This window comes from Larus michahellis, chromosome 8 (genome assembly GCF_964199755.1).
Source record: "Larus michahellis chromosome 8, bLarMic1.1, whole genome shotgun sequence".
In the NCBI taxonomy this organism is placed as follows: Eukaryota; Metazoa; Chordata; class Aves; order Charadriiformes; family Laridae; genus Larus; species Larus michahellis.
This window is the reverse complement of record NC_133903.1, coordinates 37,317,131-37,335,013: the sequence shown is the minus strand read 5'-3', so window position 1 is coordinate 37,335,013 and position 17,883 is coordinate 37,317,131. Positions and strand designations below refer to the sequence as shown.

Genomic DNA, 17,883 nt, shown 5'->3' with positions numbered 1-17,883 from the left:
TGCTGTCATCGCTTCTCAACACTGACAATCACATTGGGAAATGAGAGATCCAAGTGTCGTGATAGATAGAAATTCTTACTGTCCTTTTGCAGAAGATCTTGCGTGTGGCTGATTACATCAGCAGCAGGAGAAAATACTGTTTATTGAACTTTTTTTTTATAATCTATTTTTTTTTTCTGTTGGAACAGATTCTTGTCTCACCTCTTAATCTGTGGGATCTTTTCTCAGTCAACAGTTATCATCTCTTCATCCTCCTGGTTGCTATGAGCAAAAAGAGAGGGTGGTTTGACATTATTTTTAAGAAATGGGAGAGTATTGTGTTTTGTGGTGCAGACTTCCATTTTGTCGATATTCCCTATATGGTCATTTTTACTGTCTGTGACAGACAGTCATAGCTCTCTGTTATGGATCCCTGTGACTTCCCACGCTATTTCTGCTATTTTCTGTTAGGCCTTGCTTGCTTATTCTTGCCTTCAGTGAAAGGTGCTGTGTTGAGACAAAAGCAGAATTTTGGATTCTTTGTGACTATAACCTCCATTGCTAAGACCCTTTCTAAATATTTTGAATGTTTAGGAATACTAGCTTCTTTCCAGCCAACTCCACTATTTTGGAACTTTCACTAGTATTGGGAATTGTGATATTCTTCTGGTTTGCTCCCTTTCTTAACTGCTGTAGTTGATGTAGAACCATGCAGCATCCGTAATTATTAGGAGTCATCTTTTTTTCTTTGTTTGGTGTGGTTTATTATTGGTTAGGGTTTTTTTGGTGGTGGTGGGTTTTTTTCCCCTCCCAAAAACAATCTTAATGGCCGTCAAGAAACTTGTACAGATGGTAGTGTGTTTGCATTGTGAAGCTGAGGTCATGCACAGGAGTACACTTGCAGTTGAGGTCGTTGTGTTCGTTGAGGCATGTGCATCTCTCCTTGGGTTATGTGTCAGCCTGAATTGAGAAAGGGATTTCTGTTTGTACTTCTACCACTGTTTTCTGTTGGTCTTCTCTATGTTCTGCTAGCCACCTTGTTTAAATACCCCACAACATGTGTTTTCAGGAATCTGTCTGCTGACAAGCTCTTGGCAGGAGCTGAGGCACTCATGAGAATTATTTTCCCCTTTGGGAAAGTCCAGGAGGAGGGTACTTCCTGGAAACAGGGTGGAGGGAGGGAAGGCAGGGGCCTGGAAACAGTTCAGTATGATTACACTCTTAGTATGGCATGATGACGTAACTTTTGATACTTCTGTTTTTGAGTCTTAAGTAACGGGTTTGCTGGCACAGGCAAGGTGAAGAATGATACGTTTTGTAGAAGGGTCCCATGATACTTAATGTCTTCGGTTTGGCATGTGTGTGGTACCATGTCACATGTGAATGTATGTATAGATAAATGCTTAAAGAAAGAGGCGTTTCTTAGCAGTAACTAGAGTTCTTTGAGATGATGTCTGTATGTACATTCACTAACAGTATGGCTACTGTCAGGATATCTTTTTGAGAAGAACAAGGTTTGAGGGTTTTTTGCACATTCTTTTATTGCATATAAGTAGGAGCTCAGGACACACACATTCCCAGTTGTGACTTTACATGTGAACAGTTAATCTTGAGCAAACCCTAGTTGCTGTTAATCTTTCTTGCATTGTTGTTGGAGGTGTGTGACGCTGCTGGTAGAGGTGGGTGGAGTGAGGTCTTTTTTTTGGGTTTTGAACTGCTGCAAGGAGCCTTTCCCAGAGTGTGACTATAGTGCTCATTAAGAGTGCATTTCCTTCCTTTCCGGTTCAGGATGTTCTTTCAGACTGTCTGCATCCCAGCTACAAGGGATTTCTCTTGTGGAGTGTTCTTTTGTATGTACATTTGGTCTCTGAATTTGTCAGAGAGGAGTTTTTGCAGTCTTAGTGTAAGTTTTAGTTACTTATGCAGCTTCCTTTAAACATTGACTACTCTGTAAACTACAAACAGATGTATTTTGTTTTTCTACTTTTTAAAACTAAAATATTTTCATTAACTTAAGCCTTCTGCCAGCCATAAATCAGTGTGTCTGCAGACTCCACACAGAGGTATAGTATGAATCTTGATTGTGTTTGAAGACTAGAGCTTTGTGTCACGGTCCTGTGGTTTGGACAAAGCTAAAGGAGACTGCCTTTTGATCTCACTCGTACCTAGTTTTCTTCATTATGTGAATGAGTATTTCCTTGATAGCAATGGCATTGTCTTTGACAATAAGTAAGCTCTGGCTGCATAAACTGGACCTACCTTTAATCCATATCTTAGTGGATTTTTAGAAGGTAAGAAGTCGTCTAAAACTGATGACTGATTCTCAGTGTATACTTTTTTTTAGATGTAAGTGTTCAAGTGAGATTCTTTTCCCAAATACCAACATTAGGAGGTTTGGATTCTGTGTTACCACTGTGTATAAAAAAGCTAGCAAATTCTGTATTCTGTAATGGTGATGCCCACCACCACCCCAACAACGCAGAATTAATCCTCAGCTTGTATTCTGCGTCTCAGGGCAGTAGACTTTGCTTTGCCAATATTGTATAAGGCATTGTTTAAGATGAGTTTCAAGTACAGGAGTTTCTCTTTGGTTGTTAAATCTTTGTTGAGACAATGTCTAGATTGTCAGGTTTCTATACTTTTAAAAAATTATTTTATTTTCCCATTACTTGGGAGTTCTAATAATACTGACTGACTTGTTCTTGTACGTTGACTGCTAATGGTGGTAATTCTTCTAAGTGATTTCATGAGCTCTGGAGATGTCAGCTGTGATAATACGTTTGGTAGGAAGGGACAGCCTTGCTGGCCCAGACCTAGCAGGGAGTGTCTGCAGCATGTTGTGTTTCCAGATGCATGACTGTATGAAAATAGCTATGTTGCTTCCAGACGCAGCAGGCACGCCAGGTTTGTGCAGTGCTTAGCTCAAAATAATACGTCCTACCAGAACTTGAATATGTTGGAAAGTGTGTTGCAGATGTAACCAAGTTAGCTGTGCAAGAGCTAGCTCAGCTCTAGAAGTGGTACATTTCAATCCAGCATTAATCAAGAGAAACAAAAGATCTGACTTTTGTATTTGAAAGTGTAATTTATTTGGTTTTTTTACCACATGTCTATAGTAGGTAGTTTTATATTTGACATAATGACTTGATTGAATGGATTAATTTTTAAGGTGAGAGATGTCTTTACTTCCTAGCATTTCTTAAGAATATGAAACAAATATAAAACTTTCTATTTTTTTAATCTCTCATATTTAGCTGTTAGTGCTTTAAGTGAAAGGAAGGTATGCCCAAAATGTAAATGGAATAAAATCCAGGTATATCAGTTTGCCTGGTATATAATGAAGATGGACGAAACATATATAATCAGGCCTTTTAGGGAATGTTTTCATAGAGTTCTAAGTGATGTCATGTAACGAATTCATGTGAATTTTACTGTTAATAGGCATCCTTTCAGGAGTACCAACTAATTATGAAAATAGCATTTTTTAAAAAAAAAAAGTGTTTGTAACATTAGGTTAGCAGATAAAGTTGCTTCTCTTTCAATTTTGGCACTTAATAGCCTGAAGGGAAGAAGAAAAACCTGCAGGAACAATGTAAATATCCTGCTTTAACAGACAGCTGTCTAACATGGTATTTAAGTCTAGATTTTTTAACTTTTTTTTTCGTGTAAAAGAGTACTTGTGTGGTTTTTGATTATTATTTTTTTTCTTTGACAAATCTATATGGCATTAAAGCTGTACAGGTTAATTAACTATATTCAACCAACTAACTTTTAAGTTTGACACAATTAAAATGTCTCTTGCCACATTGGTGCATAAACAGGTTCGAGGTAAGAGAAGTAGACGTCGGGTTTCCTGGAATCGTGTTAAGAGAGGTTAATGCATTTTAATCTTAATTGGTTTTAAGCTAGACAGTAAGATGGATAAATATCTATACGCTGTCCTTGTTTTGAGAAAAAAAAAAAAGTTGTGCAACAACCTGTATTGTGTATTTTTTTTTAAATAAATTGACTCCCTTTTCTAGGCCTTAGATGGTCAAAATATTTATAATGCTTGCTGTACCCTACGGATTGATTTTTCCAAATTGGTGAATTTGAATGTCAAGTACAACAACGATAAAAGCAGGGACTACACTCGTCCTGATCTTCCATCTGGTGATGGACAGCCAGCGTTGGACCCAGCTATTGCTGCAGCATTTGCAAAGGAGACTTCTCTTCTAGGTATGATTCTTACATTGTTCTCTCATATTGCAGAGTCGCTTGATGAGAATATTTATTAATCCTTCTAATAATTAAAGATTATAAATTGCAATAGTGTCCAAAGGCACATTCAGGGTTCAGTGTATATAGTGATCAGAATATTGCCTTTACATTCCTGCATAAATGAGTAAGATGATGCATGACAAAATGAGAAATGCACAACATACAAGGAAAAGTCATGTTAGTTCTACTTTCATTCCCAAATCTGCCCTCCATTCTTTCATATGTTCCTGTCAGCTGCTACTGCCCACCCTCCCACCCAAGTTTGTAACACAGACTTAATACGATTTGCATCTTTCAGTGCTATAGCTTATTTGTAGAATCATAGAATTGTTTTGGTTGGAAGAGACCTTTAAGATCATCAAGTCCAAATGTTAACCTAGCACTGCCAAGTTACCACTAAACCATGTCCCTCAACACTACATCTACATGTCTTTTAAATATCTCCAGGGATGGCAAGTCAGCCACTTCCTTGGGCAGCCTGTTTCAATGCTTGATAACCCTTTCTGTGAAGAAAGGTTTCCTAATATCCAATCTAAAGCCTCCCATGATGCAACGTGAGGCCATTTCCTCTTGTCCTATCACGTGTTACTTGGGAGAAGAGACCGACCACCTTGCTTACAGCATCCTTTCAGGTAGTTGTAGAGAGCAATAAGGTTTCCCCTCAGCCTCCTCCTCGTAAGACTTGTTCTCTACACCCTCCACCAGCTTCGTTGCCCTTCTCTGAACACATTACAGTACCTCAGTGTCCCTCCTGTAGTGAGGGGTCCAAAACTGAATACAGTATTCAAAGTGTGGCCTCACCAGTGCTGAGTATACAGAGGTACAATCGCTTCCCTGGTCCTTCTGGTCACACTAGTTCTAATACAAGCCAGGATGCTGTAGGCTGCCTTGGCTATCCGACCACACTGCTGGCTCATTCAGCTGGCTGTCAACCAATACCCCGACATACATCAGATATATACCAGTAATATCAGATTATGAAGATAACATCTGGTTGATTTCCTTCAATGAAGAAAGATTATGCTCTTTGCTTAAAAAAAAACCAAAAGCAGTAGTCTGTGGTTTCTGTAAAGAACCGGAAAAAATCTGTAGTTGCACTTCTAGTGCTATGGTAGATGAGTTCTGATATTCTTCAAGTTCATCAGGAGAAGTTGGTTAAATGTTCTGAGCAGGATATAGACAAATCTGTCTTCTGACTATTTGTAAAGTAATTAATTCATGTTCTGCATGCGTTGAGACAAATTTGTAATTTGTTTTTTTAATTTATCACAATTCATTGCATAAGTTTCACTCCTGCTACTGTCAAGTGAGAACACCTTTCACTCTTCAGAATTCAGTAGTGCTCAGATGTAATCTCATTACTTTATTATAAAATCTGATGATACATTGTGATCATTGTTCTTCCCGCTTAGTCTTTTTTCTTATTTTCTTTTTTCTTTCATAATTTCCCATTTTTCTTCTAAAAAGAACTTAAGAACAACGTAGGTCTCATGCATTGGTTTTTTTGTACAGGATGGCCCAACTTGGAGCAAGTCAGCGTTAATGTAGTAAAGAGGGGCCTCTGCTCTCTGTGTGTTACAAAAGTTAGAAGGCACTTAGTGAATTAGGTGAGCCCAGGAAAAGAGTGAATATTATAGTTAAGGCTACTGAATGCTGTGCTATATCTGCCCTTTTCCAAAATCAGAGGACTTGAAGGGATACATTTCATACCTAGTTGTGAATTCCATGCACACCAGCCTCCCACAAATTTAGGCATGCTTGACTTCACATCCTCCAGTATGAATTGCAAAACAGTGTATCACTTGTAGCTGCAGCAGAATTTTTGGAAATTAAAAAATACCGTAAGACTCTAAAGTCTCCAAAGAACCCATAGCTAAACTTTATTTTCTTTATTTCTTTCTCGTTTCATGGATTGATAGGGAATATGGATGAGTGCGTGTGAAGAAGTTTGACACCATAGAGATGAGTGCTGTAGAAACACCCTTGAGGCAATTAGTAATTCTTTTGTCAGCACAGTATGACGAGAACGTAGACATGGAGCTGCAGTATTAGTAGTAAGGAGACAAAAACAATATAAAGGTGCTGCTTATTAATATGAGACCCATCATATTAGGTGTTGTAAGGCAGGGATTTCAGAGAGAGTTAAAGATTCATGATTTATAAAACAGCGCCAAATGCAACATTACGTATGTAACTCTCATTCTGACATTTACCTGAATCCTGAGAAGTTGATTTCTAGTCTCAGACTTACGCACGTTTTTCTATGTATTTGATGTTTATAGTATGCATCAAATTAACAGGTTTAATTTGCTTGGCAGAGTGGAATCACACTCTGAGGATGCTTGGATCATTGCATCACATTGGATACTTTTAATAATTGTGGTTACTATACTTGTTATCCAAGTGACTTTAGCTTTAGCGGACTTCATGTTCCAGTGTTTTAGGCTTGAAAGTCACTTTAGATGCTTTTGTAACTTTTGTCTGCAAAACTATGTAAGTTTTCTAACTTTTTGATTTTAATCAGACTCATTGTTTTGTGTATATTAAAGGTTTTTGATAGTAAAATTATGAAGATGACAGTCATATTAACTAATTAAATATTTTAATTCCCACTCTCTGGATGGACCTCTTTAAATGCACTGTTTTTCCAAGCAGCAGGAAAATAAAAGGTACGCAACACGAGTAACTTCCATTGCATCTGTGAAACGTGTTCAGAGTATCAGTGAAGTCAGTCATTCTTATCTTGATGAGTAGTGGAGATTATATATAATGGTTGGTTTTTTCCTGTCTAAGACCATTCATTGTATTGAAAGTGACTTAAGGGAGCTGGATACATTTTCTGACTCTGCTCATGGCCAGTTGGGTGAGCTTGGTATATTGTAACTCTTTGTAACAGTGATGTCTCTTTTAGTGTTTGTTGTGGTTTTTTTCTTAGTTCCCTTTTTTGTTTGTTTTTACAGAATTAGAGCTCTGCAGCTGAAAAACTTTACAGAAAGGCTCCATAGTACTGTTGGTGCCTTAGCCATTTGGATAGATAGATGTCAAAGTGGGAATGGTGCTTGTTTGAATATGGAAGAACAGGGTTCTCAGTCTGGGCCGCTTACTGTGCAAAAAGGCACAAAATATGTGTGACATAAATAAGAAAGGATAGAAAAAACTCAGAAGCCTAAATGGACACTTGTGCATGCAATTTATAGCTGTGTTTTTATTCATATCCTCAAAAGAAGAAGGGTGAGAACACTTAGAGGTTAGGTTGGCAAACGATGTGTGAAATATGGCAGAATGATACCAGCGACCTTCCTCCTGCTTGTTTCTTTTATCTTAATATTTTATTTCATTTTATTTACTTTAGAATTCTTGTTTCTGTAATGTCAATAAAGATAACGTCAGAGTGTACTCAGTCAGAGTGTCTGCCATGCTCTATTCACAGGTGGCTCCCAAAGGGCATCTTTCTCCATGAAAGAGCGGAGCTGCATTTTGAGCTTAACTAATGTGATGCTCTACAGGTTCTTTTGCATGCTTGGAAAGAATACCATAAATTGAACTTGTGGCTTTCTTGTTAAAATTCTTGCTGTAGCTGTTCTGTAATATGTATATAATGAGATCACTAACAGAAAATGTGGTAAGGACTCAGTTCTGACTTTTGCTTATGTTATGCTTGGGTGCCTTTTTGTTGTTGTTTTTTTAACAATATACTGTAGTTCATAGGTCAGAAGTGAGGTTTAGGTTTAATGTAATTTTGTTAGTTGAGTTTTAGTGACAAGATGTGCGTCTTGTTAATTTTGTTGTTTAAATCTCTATTAATGTATTATTAAATAAGTAAAATATTAATAGTAAATCTATTAATACTAAACCATTACATATCTCAGTTTCCTTCTGGATGGAATTAACCTTCCTCTTCAGTAAATGTAGCTTTATGATGTAGTGTGTAGTAACACTGGCAGCTTCATAAGCTGTTATGCAGAGATTTTGAAAAGAACCTGCTATCTCCCCTAGACCCATTCAGGCTAAGTATAAGAAGCAGGCCAGTAACAAGCACAAAAAGATGGTGATTACTTGACATAAAGCCACAAAAAAAGGTTCATAACAGGACTAGGAACTAAATCCAGTTCTCAGTCACAGCTGTACGTACCTGCATTAAGATGAGTGCTACTTCTGCCTATGGTTTTCACACAGAAGTTCATCATATATTTTTTAGAGTAGCTATAATTTGCCCCTTATTAAAATGGCGTTAGTAATTTGCATTTCAGAAGTCATGCAAAAAGATACACTGAGGGGGAATAAATAATGCGATATGCTGTGTTTAAACTTCATTGAGGAGAAAGACCTAAAAAGGCTAGGAAAAGAGCTATATAACACTTCTATATTTTCATTAATACCTGGAAAAAGCAAAAACCTGTAATAAATAATGCGATATGCTGTGTTTAAACTTCATTGAGGAGAAAGACCTAAAAAGGCTAGGAAAAGAGCTATATAACACTTGTATATTTTCATTAATACCTGGAAATAGCAAAAACCTGTTATCTGTAGTTGTTGGAAGCTAAAGTAAGGCTAGTGACAAAGCTTTCTGATACCAGTCGATCATGTTGACAAAGTAGCTAACATTTCTAAATAATTTCAGGTAAGTCCAAATATTAAACAGCATGTTGCATGATAACAAGTAATCATAATACAAGTTGTTCTTATTTTTATTTATAAAAAATCTTAAATCAGAATGGTAAATCAGAGTGCAGTGGAAACCTACAGAACAAGAGTTATGGCGTATTTAATTTGTCTGACCTTTCCAAGAAAGGAGGTCTATGTGTGCTATGTAATCAGTTGGAGACATATCAATCAAATAGACGATCCCAGCCTGCATGCATCATTACTCAATTCAGCTACTCCATCCTCAGCTGTGATGAAACTAAGGTGTCAGGAATCTTTGAGACTGTAAATTGGACATCTTTTCAATGAGTCTTGTTATCTTTCGAAAGAAGGAGAAAATCACTAATGGACAGAATGGGTTGGTTTCAAATGAATAATCAGAAGCAGGTGGTTGATTTTTTTCTTTTTTTGTTGTTTTCTTTTTCACCTGAAGTATGAAAAGATATACACATTCTCCCTCCCCCCAAAAAACAAAGTTACAGGAGATCTTACAGAAAAAACCTTTGAATAAACAGCAGCTATATTATACTGAACCACAACAAATAAGTACTTTAAATAAGAACTACTTATAATGGCAAATACTAATAAGTAATAATACTATAACTCCAATTTCTCCGATTTAGATATTAGTTTAATATTACAGCTGGAAATACGTTGTTGTGGCTGGGGCATCCAAAGCTTTCCCTTCCTGTCATCACTGGCTTGCTTTATTAGCACTTTCCACTAATGCCCCTTAAGATTCGTATTAAATTAATGTATTTCAAAGGATAATAATTGAAAATACTTCTGTATGAATGGTGTTGAATTAATCTTTGTTTTTAACTTCTTTAGTGGGACCAAATAATGTCCTGTAGAGAGTCTGATGCTGTGAAGAATTTTGACTTTTAAAGTATGAATTACTCAGCTATGCTCTGCCCAACTGTGGAAAGAGCCATAAAAACATCACCGGTCATCTTCAGATTCCTTTATTCCTAAAAATGCTGAACTAGCTTGAAGTTTTTAGGTTAGGGAGAGGCGCTTAGAGACAATAGAAGATTTGAAATGCTCTAGTGTCTTGTCATTTTCTATTACCTAAATGATTGCTATTGACCTAGTATAAAATAAGTTGTTTCCCTTCAGATGGACATCTGTCACACCTTACTGTCATTCTTCACATTTCTGTCTGTATGGCCTCTACAGTAGCTGAGTGTGACATTCAGCATATGCAATACAAGGCACGCAAAAGTACATTTCCAAAATGATTTTTTTTTTTAGAACAGAACTGGATTTTTTAAAATTGTTTGGGGAGTTTAATTTGATATTCAATGTTTTCCCTGTGTATTACAGTCTGATTTTGGAAATAAACTTCTTTACTTCTGCAGGAATACTTTCTTTAACTGCATCCTTTATTAATTTTTTTTTCATGAAAGTAAAACTATACTCTTCAGCTTTAACCCAAGAGCAAAATATATATCATATTTATGTTACATTTTTGTCTTGCTATTAATATACATAAGTATATAGTATTACACTTTGCTTTCACACAAAATGGATTTTGAGAAACAAAATTGCTATGCTTGGACTAGCAGTGGTCTATCGAATTTCATATCCTTTCTCTGACAGCTAGTGTTACTTCTGTGTTCTCTGATGGAAGACCTAGCGCAGCCCTCATAACGGATGATCATACAGTAGCATACCTGGGGGGGAGTGCTTTCCTAACCCCCTGGGAGCTAGTGCTTGGCTTGCGTGATCAAGCATATTATATGTCACTTTATTGCCTATTTAATGTAACTGGCTGTTTTTTCCATAGACCATCTAATACAGTCTCAAGTCTGTTAGGTGTCTTTGCAGGAAGGAAGGGAGGAAGACAAGATACGGTTTTTCCTTCTTTTTTTTTTTGGTATTACAGTCAGTCCCACAAATACCACAAATAATGCAATAAAAAGATCGTATTTGTCGCCTTTTGATTCAAGTAGATATTCCCTCATCCCATCATGAGAGATGACTAGAATTGTCATTACTTAGAACTTTCTTTTCCTCTGGTTAGACCCCTGAATACTAACATTATTAATCTTTTAAACTTTGTTGGAGTGCATTCCAAATCTTTAATTTCCTTTCTTAGAACTCTTACTGTTTTTTCTTCCGTATGTGCTTTGACAGGAAATGACCAGAAAACATTTTTCAGTGCTTGATCAGTAATAGTGCTAGGCGCTATCACAAAGTAGTGATGGACGTCCTTTGAAGGGTCATTTGTCCAGCCTATGAAAACCTCTCTCTATTTTTCTTTTTTTTTTTAAATTATTTGGTTTTCACAAATTTGTGTAACAAAACATAAATAAAGAGTTGGAATGAAGCTAGAAACCTTTTTTAGGAAATAAAAAAATAAATTAAAAATTGTAACCTTGCTTACTCGCCCCCTTCTGTGTCCCCGTATGTGTTTCCTTTTGATACCAAGTTGGGTTTATTCTTTTTTTTAAATTAACGGTTGAATATATTTACTATTGTCTGCTTAATATTTGGGCATTGACTGAAACTGAAGAATTTATTTTCTCTTATGACTTCCATTAAAATAAAACAATGTGGGAAGGAAAGTAGTCTTAGGTACATAGTGTAAAGGTTATATTTAGACTGTCTACCTGGCATACTAGAAGATTGGTCAAAAGTTGTGTTAGCTTAGCGTGATCATACAAACATTAGAAATTTTGCCAAAATACTGAAATCTGAGACTGAACTCCATAAAACGTGCAAATAAAATTTTGATCAAATATGATAAAGCTCTTATTATGTAATCTATGTACAGTGCATATGTCTCACAAGAACCTTCCATAGATCCTGGGAGTAGCACACTCACCTAGTTACCCCAGTGACTGAGTTTCCTTAGAAGAAGAAAAGTAAAAGCAGAGCTGAAGGTTTAGCTAACAGTAACATGCTTCTTCAGGGAAGTGGGTTACAAAAGCCACAGAGCATAAGCAGTGGTGCTGCCTTGAATCTTGAGTGTAGAAGGTTACCTCCTCACCTCGTTTGTGCTGAGGCTCTGAGGGATACATGGGCCTTGTCAAATGACCAACTCGAGTGTTGTATGTTTAGTCTGAAGCATCAAGTTGAAGTGAGGAGTGCCTCTCAAAGGATGATGGAAAATAAGGATGTAATGACGTAGAGAGTACAATTAGTGTTTCTACTTACTGATTTGATCAATGTTTACTTTAGACCATTTTGATAAACTAGACACTGTAAGCATTTCTGAGTTCAGTGGAAACAGTTTTGGTGCAGAGGAATGTTTATTTGAAAAGAAGGTAGTTTTTACATCTCGTCGCTTCTTTGAAGATGATCTGAATTAAAAAAAAGATTTCACTTTTCCTTACGTTAATTTAACAAGTCATTTCACAAGCCTTTGGACGACTTTTAACAGTGGAATTGTCTGCTTTCTAGAGTGTTGTATGCAACACTGTTACTGATATAGGTACATCTTAACGACTTGTGTGTGTTTCGTAAAATATGCTTTATTTTAAAATTAGGGCTTCCTGTTGCAGCTGTTCCAGGAGCACTGAGTCCTTTGGCTATTCCAAATGCTGCTGCTGCAGCTGCAGCTGCTGCTGCTGGCCGTGTGGGAATGCCTGGAGTTTCAGCTGGTGGCAATACCGTCCTCCTTGTTAGCAATTTAAATGAAGAGGTCAGTGAAACAACTTCACTTTTTTCTTTCCCCCCTCCTCTTTAGTCACACTTCATTTGTCAGTATTTTATAATTTCTTTGCATTTGGCCTCTTACATTTGGATTTTAAGCTCAAAGTATTTTTGCTGGTTTTGTTTTTATTTTTAATAATCCCCCAAAGTTAAGTTAAAAGCCATTATTGTTAAATACTTTTGTTTTCCCAGGTAGCTAACCACTTAATGTCCTTTGATAGTCGGCTACCTATTTTTTCTAAGAAAAATGTGGTAACTACTGCATGTTTGACATTTGAATTGAAAGCTTTATTTTTACAAAATAGCAACTATGCTTTCTTTTGCCATTATAATCACATAAACTAGAACTTCTGTTTTGTTTCTTCTAATTGTTTGCTGTTTCATTTCATGCTTGTATCTCACATTTTAAGGTCTTAATTTATGTGAACTACTCTAACACATTTTTCTTTGAAGGTTCTCCCAAAGATCTTGACGAGGCAGTCTTCCAGTCTCTCTTAGTAATTTTTTTTCTTTGCAGTTACTCATTTGTCTTTAAAAAATAATAATTAAAAAATAATGGCAAAGCATTTTCACCATAACTGTATCTTTCTTGCTAACTCTGAAATCTAAAGGGGTTTATTTAGTTTTGCATTTTTACTGTCCTGTACATTTATTTTGATGGCTGTGAAAGCTGGTATGAAATGTGGGAAGTTTGTATCAGTCTAGCTGTTCCATTTTTAACTGGCCTCTGTCACTGTAAATCATTAAGCTTTTTTTTATCATCTAATAGTATTTTGTCATCCAGTCTTGCATGTTAAAATGTTTTAGATCAGAGTGCCATTTTGAAAGATTTTTTGCCTGCATTTCATAACCAGCCATGCTTACGCAGTTAAAGTTCAAAGTTTAAAATTTCTATTGCATGCTTTTTTTTTTAATTTATTTTCATGTTGAGATGAAATGCTGTAGTTTACTCTTGATATGAATGTACTTTACCCATATTTGTCTTGGGTGACTACATTTTACTCAGTTTTTCTTGTACAGTACATAAACCAACCATTTTCTGACCAAATTCCTGCATTTCCTATGTACTGACCTATATTTTATTTTTTTTTGTTCCCCACTTCCTTATTTTTTTTTCTTCTGCATTGCTGTATTCCCTTCCCCATTTCATCCTCTTCCCTTTGTGTTCAACTTCCCTTTCCTTGTCTTTACCCAAATTCCCTTGCCCTTCCCTGTCTTACCCTTCTCCTCGTCTTTGTCTACGTTCCCTGTCTTCATTCCCTATGTTCATGCTTCTGTGCTTGAACAAAATGTTCCTCGGACCAACTTGCCCCAATTAACCGCCTTGAAACCATGATCCATGACCACCTCACCATTCTGCGGGAACCACCCTTCGTTATGGATGATCTGTTCATCTCCGCTCTTCCTCGACTCTTCTCTCTTCTTGTCTTACGCTGCTTGCTCTTCTCTCCTTCTAAAGATGGTTACGCCCCAAAGTCTGTTTACCCTCTTCGGTATGTTATTGTTAGCACTATACTTTTATTATTGATTTGATTTTTGTTTTGTTTTTTGTTTTGTTTTTTTGTTTCACCTTAATTCTTATTTGTAGCTAGCACTTTGGCTTAAAGTTGAATAGTAAATCTTTTGCTATTTTTCTTTTGCTGTTTAAAACTCTCCATAGACACAATTTTTTCTTTTAATGCATGCTAATATATTTTGCATGGTCTTTAATTTAATATCATTCACATAGCTTTGAGGGTTTATCAGAATTATTCTTTTCAATATTCACTATTCAAAATCTTTATCTCCTTTATTCATTTGTGAGAGTGTTGAGTTTGAGTGAATGATCTTGTTGCTGTCTGAATGTTCCATTGATATGTCAAAATATATTACTCAGGTGACTGGATTTAAAATGAACTTTTTCTTTTGGGTTACCTTTTGACTTTGAAAAGGTGTTTATGGTGATGTGCAGCGTGTGAAGATTTTATACAATAAGAAAGACAGTGCTCTTATACAGATGGCTGATGGAAACCAGTCGCAACTGGGTAAGATTAGTTTTCTGTTTATATTCCCATTGGTCCAAGTACTTGAAATCATGCTGTGTAAAATCAGGTGAACCTAAGCAGGTTTACATTTGTCAGTTTGTCTTGTATCCTGGTTACCCACAAGATCCAACATCTTATTCCATCGACTTGTATTCCAGAAGGTCTGCACAATATCCTCAATTAATTCAACAGTTGAATCACATGATAATATTTAAATAAAATTAAATACTTCTGCAGACCTAGTTTTCGATTCCAGTCTTTTAGCACATTGACCCTTTGATTTGCTTGGGGTTTTTTCTTGTTTGCAGGCTTATGTGTGATCTACAACAAGCTATTGAAATATAACAATGAACTGAGTAAACCTCTTATCTTTTTCAGCCATGAGCCATCTTAATGGACAAAAAATGTATGGAAAGATTATTCGGGTTACCCTTTCTAAACATCAGACAGTACAACTACCTCGAGAGGGCCTTGATGACCAAGGGCTGACTAAAGATTTTGGTAATTCACCTCTGCATCGCTTCAAGAAGCCTGGTTCAAAAAACTTTCAAAATATATTCCCTCCTTCTGCAACACTTCATCTGTCCAATATTCCGTAAGTGTTGGCTCTCAGTAAGCCAGTAGTATTAATGTGAATCATAACACACTGAATTGACTAAGTTTCTTGCTTCTGCTTGTTTTCCTTCTATCTGTAGACCATCAGTAGCAGAAGAGGATCTACGCACATTGTTTTCTAACACTGGAGGCACTGTGAAAGCATTTAAATTTTTTCAGTAAGTAACTTTCCTGTACATTCTTTTTCTTAATAAAAGAGTGCTTAAGTGCATTTTTGCAGCATGTCCTAAGGAAAAGTGCATAGAGGATTGCAAACATTAGGAGCAACCCCAGTAGTGTTCGAGTTCCTAATGCCATTATTTTGTTTCAGAAGAGATCACAAGATGGCACTTCTTCAGATGTCAACAGTAGAAGAAGCCATTCAGGCTTTGATTGATCTTCACAATTACAATCTTGGAGAAAATCACCATCTGAGAGTTTCTTTCTCTAAGTCAACTATTTAAAAAGGCAGATTGAAAATGAGGGTGTATTGCATTGTTTGGTGTTGTCACCTATTGACTGTTCAGGAAAGTGGGGACCAGAGTTTGTCTTCTGCTGTTTTTTTTTATTTTTTTTCATGCTGTTATCATTCCTTGGTTGTTTTAAAAAATAAAAAAAAAAATAAAAAAAAAGCAGTGATACTAGCTGCTGTTGTTCAACTGTTGTTTAGATAAACCATCATTTTGTTTAAAAGATTTCAAGTTAATACCACAGTTTTTCAACTTAGTTGACGTACGTGCCTTAAAAAGGAAAATTAGTACTGCTGGAATTGCATAACTAGTAAAAAGCAAATTTGGTTGTCTGGGGCACATTGTTACATGATAATTTAAATATGTTTAGGCAGGGGTGTGTAAAAAGGTTAAGCTTATGTTTCTCCTGCTTGATAGATTTCTTTATCTGCTGGCTTGTCACTTATTTTTCTTTTTAATTGGATAAGATATATTATGCCGAGAGAGTAAAACGATGCTATTTGATTTCTGCTATTTTTTGCTTTGTGCTCTTTTTTTAAAAAGGCCTTTTGTATTTCATGGTTCTGGTCTAGATTCAGTTATGAATGTAGGCATTAGTTAAAATTAACAAGGTACCGAATATTAATTTCTTAAAGGACAAAAAGTGACTTCTGTGACTTTGAGCCCTACGTGAAAAGCATTGTGGAATCTTAACCTTTTTGTACACACTCTTGTGGGATGTATCATATAAATGTCAGCACTAAGTAATGTCTTGTTTGTGGCTGAATATTTTTCGTAGATGTTTCTGAAGTTGACATGACTTATGTGCATTTCAATATATATTGCCATCTTTAGTTTGTAATTAAGATATGGAATATGGTTGTGGATTTCTGAGCATGTACAGACTGGTCAAGCTAGTTCAGGAAATGGTGCATGTGTTTTTCAATGATGAAGACAGTTTGCTGCAAACGCTTGCAGGAAATTTTGTGGCAGTTTACTAAAACTGACAACCAGGTGGGACCAAAGTTTATGTGCCTTTAGTCTTAATTTACCTTGCATTGTAATATTCAGTTTTAATAAATCTCTTCAAAATATTTTGTATTTAGAAATTGATCTGACTTTACTATAAACATGGCTCAGAATCTACAGATCCAGTTAATTTGAAAGCAGTTCTCTGTCAGTCTGAACTGTTATCTTGATTCTGTTTAAATGACCAATACTTTTTGAAATTGATGTACTTAGTTTCAGGATTCATAGATTCTGTTATCTATGTAGGAAAAAAAAATGGTCATGTATATTTTCTATTAGTTGAGTTTTTACATCTTTAGAATTGTAAAATTCAGTATAGTTTGAAAGTGGCACAATTAAAAATTAATTTTCTAACAAAGTTGGGAGGTTTGATGGTTGTTTAATTTCATTTTGTGTGTACTCTGCTTACCTCTGTAGCATGCTCAATAAACACTTCTGTAGCTCTGTATTCACCTTTTCTGTCTTTCTCTGCTGCTTTCTATCTCTCCTCTTCTTTGTTTTTCACTTCTACTGTGCTTCTAAATTCATGTTTATTCTCTGCCAGGGTGGGAAAAGCATAATATTAAAAAATACAGTTTATGGCTTTTTACCATAAATCTGATGCTGTGAAAAATACCAGCTCTTTATTTTCAGAAAGATAGTGACCCCTTTGCAGGCATATGTGCATATTAAACATTTCCCACCCTGTTATAACTTACCGCTTTAAAGACATAACTTTGATTGTAGTTTGTTAGCTCTCTCTTTCTATCTTTTTAGTTTTTAAGCAGATTTATGCACTAATAGATCTCTCAGGTTTGCCATGCTCTCTTGCTGCAGTTTCATCTTTCATTTTTTTTTTGTGTCTGCTAAAGATTTTCTACTAATCATACAGTATACTCATGGGTTAAAGTAACAAAGTTTTTAACGCTACATTAGTGGACCATATATATTCCAGACCAGGATATTTCACCTTTCCAGAGACAGGGCTTCAAATGAATGTAAAAACAGCTTGGGCACTTTAATAGTGTTTCTTCGTATTACTTTGAACTGATTGTTGTGGTTTTTTTTTTTCCCCTCAATTAGAAATAGGATTAAAACTTTTATACAATCCCTATTTAAGAGTAACTGTATGGTCCTGAAGCATTACACTGGTAAAAGCTGTCAGTGTTCAATCTGAAGCATTTTTCTGTCACTTCTCCAGTACAACTACTGTACATTTATTGATGTCAGATTATGTGGTGACCTGATGTCTGTTCTTTGGGTTG

At 36.0% G+C, this 17,883-nt stretch overlaps 1 protein-coding gene across 12 annotated transcripts in view; it reads left to right on the top strand.

Annotated features, from left to right (window-relative positions):
- The window catches only part of PTBP2 (polypyrimidine tract binding protein 2), a 53,744-nt gene extending 36,747 nt beyond the window's left edge, over positions 1-16,997 (top strand). For 3 of the 12 annotated variants that reach the window (XM_074596983.1, XM_074596979.1, XM_074596974.1), the window contains 7 exons: positions 4,002-4,197; positions 12,393-12,532; positions 14,003-14,036; positions 14,475-14,567; positions 14,946-15,162; positions 15,263-15,340; positions 15,496-16,997. In XM_074596983.1, the coding sequence (XP_074453084.1) occupies positions 4,002-4,197; positions 12,393-12,532; positions 14,003-14,036; positions 14,475-14,567; positions 14,946-15,162; positions 15,263-15,340; positions 15,496-15,625 (888 nt within the window). In that variant the 3' untranslated portion in view covers positions 15,626-16,997. Of the gene's footprint in view, positions 1-4,001; positions 4,198-12,377; positions 12,533-14,002; positions 14,037-14,474; positions 14,568-14,945; positions 15,163-15,262; positions 15,341-15,492 lie in introns of all 12 variants that reach the window. The other 9 variants (XM_074596982.1, XM_074596978.1, XM_074596973.1 and 6 more) reach the window with 3 other exon arrangements.
- The last annotated feature ends 886 nt before the right edge of the window (positions 16,998-17,883 follow it).